This window comes from Anastrepha ludens, chromosome 5 (assembly GCF_028408465.1).
Source record: "Anastrepha ludens isolate Willacy chromosome 5, idAnaLude1.1, whole genome shotgun sequence".
Taxonomy (NCBI): domain Eukaryota; kingdom Metazoa; phylum Arthropoda; class Insecta; order Diptera; family Tephritidae; genus Anastrepha; species Anastrepha ludens.
The window spans coordinates 2,038,737-2,047,981 of NC_071501.1; the positions used below are offsets into that span (position 1 = coordinate 2,038,737).

Here is a 9,245-nt window from a genome sequence, read left to right on the forward strand (position 1 = left end):
TCAGCATCACGTATACATACATACATAAGTACATACTCGTATATGTGGTAATTGAAATGCCCACAAGCAGATAGTGGCAGCTGAAATGGACGCACACTTTCCAAATGCACTCACACTGGTAGAGATACGAAGGCGGTCATATTCGTAAAAAAGAAAGGAGCTGCAAGGAAAACAGCGTTGCGCGTAGTCACGGCTACTTTTTATGAGGTCACGTTGCTGTTTAACCGCCCAACAACAATAATGATATACTTTAAGAAGCAACAAAGTAGCAAAAACTTCATTGCAGAGGCGTTAGCGAGAACGTGAGCACGAAATAACAAAGCAAACAAACAAAAATATATAAACAATTTAACATCCTTCACGCTTAATTGGCCGCAATGATGTTGGTTTTTTCTCAAGCGCAAGCATTTATTTGGATGCTGCATGGTTTCCGGCGGGCAGCGCGCCATTGCCATTTAAGCCACTTGATACGATATAATTGTTTCGCTTGAGTGTTTTGTGACCACAAAAACAAACAAAAACAAAAACAAATGCCAAGTACTGAAAGGGTTTTTATGTATGTAGTACTTGCACGCTTGTTCCTTCTTCGATTGTCTGTTGCGCACAGCGAATTGCCCGCTGATCATAAAGCACAAATGGTTTATTGTTTGCGTGGGCCATTCATATTCGCTAAACAGCCAAGGAGTCAACAAACAAGACTATTTGGGATTTAAAAAAATGCGCACAGAACCGTTGGCTGGGCCACAACTACTTTGGAGCACCAATTTTTATGGCCTTCTGACGGCTTATAGTCATAAATAAAAATACTTGAAAAATAAAAAAACTCCTAAATGACCTTTAAGTCACTAATTGCGCTAAATACTAAAGACAGAATACGAAGTGTTTTATAGCTAACCCGGGTTAATCTGAATAGGTAAATGAAGTTATTTTTAATTGGTCAATTGGTCAATTGGTAAAGGGCATGAGTTGGTAGTAAGTAGTCAATAGTCAAAAGTCTAAAATAGTCAGTGGTCCGTAGCGAATAGGCAACAGTCAATAGTCGGTAGTTAGTAGTCAATAGTGTTCAGTAGTCAGTTCTGATATTTGAATATCTGATATTCAAAAGTCAATTCGCATTTAGTTAGCAGTCAAGAGTCCAAAACAGTCAGTGGTTAATACTTAATATGTTAGGCAACAGGGAATATTCGGTAGTCCTTAGTAATTATTCTGTAGTGAATAATCTAAAATAGCTGAATAGTTAATAGTTTAGAAAAAAAGTGTCAGAAGTTAAAAGTCAGCAGTCAATAGTCTAAAATAGTCAATTTTTATATTAGTGAATACTCAGTAGTTAATAGCAGATATTCATTAGTCATTAGTTATCAGTCAATAGTCCTAAGTAGCCAGTAGCCAATAGTTAGAAGCCAATAGTAAATAGTTACTAGTCAATGGTTTTGAATAATCAATAGAGAAATATTCATTAGTGAATAGGCAAACAGAAGTCAACAATAAGTAGTAAAAATCAGTGATCTACAATACTCAAAAGCAAATAAGCAATAGTCAATAGTCAATACTCAAAGCTTACAAGTCAATATCCAAAAACAACTTTCTTTTTAGATACGCTGCACTGCGCACATCCACGATGTCTATTGGAAATCCACTGAAAAATCGATTGAGGAAGAACGCCACAAGCACAACATAAACTCAGTGAACTCCTTCTCAGAAGATTATTTTGATTTAGAGGAAGAACAGCTGGTTGATCGTTCCGACACTTACATGACGCATATAAAGGGTAAGTGCAAGTAAACTCCAATTATAGTTAAAAATTATATTTGGCTGGATAAAAAAATGTTTTACTCTTTTGCCATTCTGTGTGGGAAGAAGCACATAATTTACTTTCAAGTATTGAAAGATTCAGCAATTAGAGCAATTTTTAAGTAGTAAAAGCCAACTTCGGTATGCCGTACCGGTAGTTTCCCAACAAATATTAAATCCACTGCCACACTCTAATGCACTTATGCCAAGATTTGGGATCCAGATATTATCAACGACGACAAAAAACTGTCGAATTATGCCAGTAATCTCACAAAAGCCTTCGAAATTTAATTTATGCTACTACATCTGCCATCACACGCACATGCACGTATTTACGTGTGGATGTTGGTGCGAGCTCATAAATAATTCCAAATGCACGCAGAGGAAAATAGCATTCTTAAATAAAGCGCACGTCCTGTAGAAGGAACACACATAGATACACGCACACATACAAAAAAGAGAAGACACAAAATATCATCAGGGTGGTGGAACATTTTAATTTCACTACTTTGTATTTTCAAATGCCTTAAAAGCGCAATGTCGACGTTGCATTTCATAGAGGAGTTATGAGGAAAAAATGGTAAATAGTACGCATACACACACATGCACGTGCATATTTGTGTATGAATGTACGTATGTATGCCTGCTTATTTATAATGAGTAGATGTTTTGTCGGGGAAAAGCATTCAAATATATTAAGAATTCATGTCCCGTTTTCAAAAAGCTGGCAGTGATGTGTACTCGTACAACAGCATAAATAGACCTGGAGCCTGGTTAGGAAAGACAGCCAAATAGTGAGACGAAAATATGGAATAAGAGCGCTGGTAAATGTTGCAAGCGAATATAGGTGTAGACATAGGAATGCATTCATACGGTGCATGCATCATAACGACTCAAAGCATATAAGATGAAAATCTGCTTCCTTTACTACATACAGAATATTCCTATCAAATTATTATACAGTTGCTCATACTCATAGCTGAACTATTTAAGCCTTTTACTATTTTACGTATATGAATGAGTATTTAAAAATATATGTGCTTCAGCTTTTTCACAAAATTAGTTTTACAAACAGCCACCTGCATTCTTGGGTTTAAAAGCTCTGCCGTTGGAGAAAGTAAATTTATGTGTTTTACGAAAAAATTGTGCAATGAAGTTATATAGGAAGAGAGATGAAACCGCCTAACATGCACTGGTGTATAAGAGTCCCAAACATCTAAACAAAAATTTATTGCGGATGTTGGGCTCAAAGAAATACTCTGAGTCTATGATGGGACTGAATATAGCTTTCAGGTCGCAGTGCTGGTAGGTAGAAGTGGCGGTCGGTCTCTAAGCCAACTCACTTAGACCATTGCACATCCATTGTGATGCCACAATAACAATTTACCTGCTACTCTTCGTTAAACCATTTTATATTAACTGCATCCGGCTGACATTTATATCCATAAGGTCATCAGTATCATAGCAAATGATGAGCTAAAATATTTAAACCTTGTGGCATGTCGCGCAGTACAGTGACAAAGAAGCTGACATTCATGCAGCTTATGTAATAATCGAAATGAGGTAGTTTAATCCTTAACATGCCGACCTAGGAGACAATGACCTGTGATCAATGCAACTAACATCGAGACGCCTTTCTTTGGCCGATTAAGTAGCGTCTTTGAGCGGCTGACGTCGCATTTTGGCCAAATTCTTTTTGTTGCATTACATGTCAAGCTATCAAACCATGAAGTGACAATGCTACTTGTACCGCGCAGTGTGTAGGTTGAGAGTGATAAACCCACGCCAAGAGGTAGGCGAGTGGTAGCACCCTCCTTACAATTCCGCGGTATGGCACTAGGCCCTAGCACCCATATCAAGTGGATGGAGAAATATTCCGCCATCTCGTTAAGAGATGCCCGGCAAATGCGAGCAATGATAGAATTAGTGACAGCCCCACTAAGTCATTTAATCGGCGCTGGGTATCAGAATAAATATAGATTTCTCTAAAGGTAGTTACATTTTTGCCTTGCCAGACACGGACTTACGCTACAGTGATTAGAAATATGAACCGAAACGTTTACTTTTGTCTTGTCACAGTAGACGCCAGGCAACTTTATCATCAAGCTTTAATCCATCAGTAAAGAGCCAAAAGCAGTTTTTTCGACTAGGTATATTGTCAACCAACTCACATCTAGCTGGAATTCTAGTACTAAGTAACCTATTAAAACATGGTTCATTCAAACAATAATCAAATCGCGCCATTGAGTAGTTGCGGCAAACCGGACAGCAGCTTTACGTATATTCTATTTACCAACCAAGTCTAGGGGGGTATGAGGAAAAGAATACACAGAGCATCAGAGAGTGTAGTTCTAAGAGCGCCACTAATATATATAAGCGCCTTGCCGTGAACTTTCAGAATCCCGTTTCTAATCGTAGTCTTGCCGAGAGCCGTCCACCAGACTATAATTCCGTAAAGGAGGATACGTCTGATAACGGTTTTATACAGCCAGTGAATATCTTCGAAGAGAGACCCCACCTGCGCCCTATGGCTTTTTTGATTGAATATCGAGCTGCAGTAGCTTTTCTTATCCTGCCCTCTAAATTCATGTTTCAATCTACTTTCTTGTCGAGAATTATAACTAAATATTTGGCACTATCTCCTACTCCTAGGCTTACACCATTTAATGTTGGCTTCACAAATTGTGGAGTTTTGTATTTCCTCGAAAACAGAACTAATTCTGTTTTGTGAGAGTTCACATCCAGATCAACTTCAGCTTAAAGATTTAATATTTACCACATGTGGCAACAGCTATGTCATCTGCTTAAGCAACTACTCTACACCCCCGATTAATTATAATATTTAATATTACAAAATATTTTCTGATTCACAAGACTTCGTAACTTCGATAGTCAGCTTTTATATTCAACCTATAAATGTAGAAGATTGGATTGGAAGAAATATTAAAAAAATATCGGAAGAAACAAAAAGTGTCATATCTCCACAACCGTTAGTTTGCGCATCCATGATTTTTTGCTTCTTTTAAATATTTTTGTTATTGTTTATTTTGTTATTTTTATTTTTATATTTAATATAATTGTGTTATCTCTAAGGAAGGGCGTGTGTTATGAAAAATCTTATTTCTACATTAATTTGACTTTGAATCAAAAAACGAATTCAGCAAGTTAATAACCCTTTCTAAGATATTCGGTATGCATAAAAGAGCCACGGCAAAACTTTGAAAATATTTGCTTTATGTTTCGCTTGTGCTGGAAGGCGACTGGGTAAAAACGCAAGCATTTCATGATGTTGGCAAACAAAATGATTTCGCACAACTTTTTGAACTGCCTTTGGTGATTTGGATTATTCCAGGGCTTGTGTTTTCTTTTTTTCACTTTTGGTAATATCTGTGATCTGAAAAATCAGCGCAGTCCTTGCGAGCACCCCATTCTATGCCTAAATATAAAGATCATATTTGATTAGTTTTGATCTCCTCCGATTGAAAAGTCCTTAAAATGCTAGATAATATAAAAGACTATTTGAGATAATAAACAGCAGCGTAACTCCCGAATTAAAATTAGTAAAACACGAGTTTCTTAAAAATGTTTTTATGTATTAAAACAGACTTCAAAGACTCATAAGTTATAGCACTAGTTGCGGATTGACCCATGTTTTCCCCTATTATATAAGTAGTTAAGTCGTTGTCTTGCAGTACTGGCCCATCACCAGCTCCGACAAATTATTACACGGCCTTAAGTACAGTACATCATCACCACCTTTAAACACCAAGATATTCCTCATAAAACTATGTGCGTTTTATCCCAAATACTGTCCCAAATTCAATTTAAATGCTGCTACTAAAGATTCCGCGAAATAATTCTCATATTAGAACAGCAGACTAAAGCGGCACGTTGATGGTCTTTTGAAATTCAATCGAAAGTGACCCCAAAACCCTTACCCTTAATGTAGATAATCCCAGTTGTCTTTTCTATAACTGTCCATCTCTAGTTTTGGTGTTTTTTCCTTTTCGATGATTTTCACAAGCTCACTTCTTTCTTGGATTCAATTGCAAGGACCTAAGTGTCACCCTGTTATAGATCTCTTTTGTTACACCCTTCACTGGAATGCCAATTAAATTGCACTCAGCTTTGTTTACTGCGTGCAATCACTTACCCTTTCCCATATACATATAAATTTGCTCATCTTCCACTTCTTATGCACTCATTGCAGGTGCTGTCTCATCCTTGAATGCCAATGGAGCTGCACAACAACACTTTCACTGTATGCCATTGCTCATGCGTTGCACAGCACTAGCGCTGGCGGCCTGGTATGCTCAGCGATATTTTCAACAATTATGCCAACAATTGTTTGTTGGGCGAAAAAGAATGGCGCCAAAGGCAACAACAATACAAACAGGCCAAACAATAAAAGCAACAAAAGCAGCGGAAGAAAGGTCCATAGTGACAGCCAAAGGGCAACTATTAAGTGGAGCAAGTGCCGATGAGGAAGCTTCAAAAGCGGTAATAATGAAAACAACAAATAAAACAAGAACTGCAACAACAACAACAGTAGCAGATTTATCTGCCTGCCACGACTGGGCAGTTACAGCCGAGCAAACAAAACATCGGACGCGAAATGAAACGACGAATTCGCAATTAATAGAGAAAATAAATGTTCAGCAACAACAACAACAACAGCAGCAGCAGCAACATCAGCACCAAATTAAAATTGAGTGCGAAAAAAGGCTAGCAACACAAAAGCAAACACTCCAACTACAAAAGCACTTGGCGCGAGGGGCGGCAACACTAAAAACAATGCGAGTAGCAATTAAAGCGAAAAGAATACCAACAACAACGACAAAGACAAAAGCTGAAACACCAGCGAAAATGACGTTTGTGAATGCATCGACGGTAACGACATGATTTAATTGCCGTTAGTTTGCAGTAAATTAACAAAAACAAAAAACCTATTGTATTAAAACAAAAACATGAAAAAGGCCAAGGCATAGTGAAGCGAGGCTAGGGAGGGAATAGCAAAACTTTTGAAAAACTTTGTGTCATATTTTTAGCAATACTGCAAAATTCATTTAGCATTCTTCTAAATAAACTTCAATTAAAACTAAACTCTCGTTAACTCTGCTATGTTTTCCATACTCTTTAAAAGACATGGAGATTATAGACTTCCTTTAGTTATACATTTTTTAAAAAGCTCCCAGAAGGTATGAAATAGTAAAACAGTTTCTTTTTGTATCTATTTTTTTTCTCTGTGTAGTTTTTTTTGTATTTTTGTTTTTTTTTTTGGCAAAGTGACAAAGGCGCGTTTTTTCATAAATGACCCTATTGTTTCAACAGTCCATGGGTGAACACAGTGTCGCATTCGCCTCGCAGCACTATGCATGCAGTAAATATATTTGTAGCTAACTAACTATTAAAAAGCACTAGTAAAAATATGCATAGCGTTATATGTAGGTACTATACAAATATATATATATATATGTGTGTGTGGTAATTTACAAAAACACTAATAAATATTTGCACAAACACCTATCCACTAATAATCGGTTAATTATTTATTCATATACATACATACTGCGTATATAACCATGCCCAATTCCACACTAGTACGAGTAAATGCATAAAAAGTTCTATAAGAAACTGAAGCTGCTCGTGTGCATTTTTTGTTTTTGTTAATTCATTAAACAATTTAATTTCGTTTTCCAAATCCAATCAAAATTCCAATTAAAACGCTTAATTTACCTACTTAAGTGCTTATACACTTAAACAACTTTAGTAATGCCGGCATATGTATGTATATGTGCATTATACTTGTACTTTCACAACCCCCAGCAATCCCTCACCACTACATAGTTACACAATCAGCCACGTGCGGTATTTAACAGTTGATTAATTCTTAATTACTACGCAAATAAATATTTATGGTAATATATAAAGGTAAGTATGTATGTATGTGTGTATGTATGCTTGTATTTGTAGTGTACAGTGAAAAATAAAAATGTGAATGTAAACCTATAATAACCAAATCAACTTTACGCCCCATGTTATTATACTTATATATATATATCTCACTGTGTTCCAGATATACTTACATATAAAGATAAATATAAATGCGCCAAAATATTTGAACACGAAACAAAAGGTAAAGAGAAACACAAATTATTAATATTATTATTAACAGTTTATTTACAAAACAAAACAAATAATGCAAGGAATTCCATAGACATGCACTTATATCTGTATGGTGGTCGAACTAAGAATAAAGATCTACAATCTAGTATATCTTGGGCTCAGAGCCAGTAAAGAGCCAACAAGGCTTGATTTTTTTTAGCCAAAAAGAAAGAAATAATTAACGCATTCGGCTCTGTTAGGTGTTTGGTCCAGTTCCTCCAATTTGTGGGGTGCGTCTTGATGATGTTCCACAAATGGAGGGGCCCACAGTTTTAAGACGACTTCGAACGGCAATGGTTTTTATGAGGAGCTTTTTCATGCCACAAATACACTCGAAGCTTAGCCAGGGACGGCCTTAGCTTAGGGGCGGCCGCTATAAGAAAAGGCCTGTTTCTATCATTTTGGTGTTTCATATCATACACGGAGATTCGAAGCTAAGCACTCCCAAGTGGTAGTCACGCACCAAGTCATTCAGCTACAATGAATGTTTGTTAAAAAGATAGTATTTTATTCCTCGTTCGGGAGTATCTGCTGAGATAACAAATTCAAGTTCAGGCAAAACAAACAGCAAAGAACCACTAATTTAAAACAATAAAAAATTAAAATTACTTTTTTTTATATTTGTTTCTGTTTATGTTTCCTTTTTTTTTTTGGTTTTTACTAAATTAATCAAATATTTGCGATTTTTACTATTGTTAATATATACCCCACTTTTTTGATTTATTTCCATTAGAGGTCCAGAATGAAAACTTACTCTATTCACAGAGATCTAGAGAGACCAAAACAACTTATCTGAAGGTTCAAAGTTAGGAATAGATGGAACAGAACCATCCAGCTAAGATCTTTCCACTTCTGTCGGGTCATTAAAGATGATTTATTTTGTTGAGAAAATAATAGCCAATAACAGCAGAAAGACTAGTCTGGACACCTGCAAGGTACCGCCTTCACTATATCCAACACTCCATGAACTAAGAGTAATATGCTCCTGCTCATGGATAGACCAACAAATTCCAGAAGAAGTGTTTCAAATTCTATGGCATTTTAGAGATAAGAAAGAGTACAGAATTTTTACGCAAAAACCATACAGGTTAAAAAAAGTACTTCAAATTTCGGAGGTACCAGGCTCTAGAAAGTTCATGAACAATCTCGCTGGGGTGCTTATTGGAGTTATTCAAAGATTTAGAGTCAATGGGCCTCTGGGAGGACTGATTGAAGTCTTTTCAACCATATCCCGAGAAAAGCGGTATAAGATACCGTTTCAAAATATTTACTAATGGAATCATAGCATA

At 36.4% G+C, this 9,245-nt stretch overlaps 1 protein-coding gene across 1 annotated transcript in view; it reads left to right on the forward strand.

The window, feature by feature from the left end:
* The window catches only part of LOC128863348 (uncharacterized), a 59,116-nt gene extending 52,412 nt beyond the window's left edge, over positions 1-6,704 (forward strand). Inside the window, exons 6-7 of the mRNA XM_054102472.1 lie at positions 1,594-1,768; positions 6,002-6,704. Of these exons, the coding sequence (XP_053958447.1) occupies positions 1,594-1,768; positions 6,002-6,693 (867 nt within the window). The 3' untranslated portion in view covers positions 6,694-6,704. The remainder of the gene's footprint in view (positions 1-1,593; positions 1,769-6,001) is intronic.
* The last annotated feature ends 2,541 nt before the right edge of the window (positions 6,705-9,245 follow it).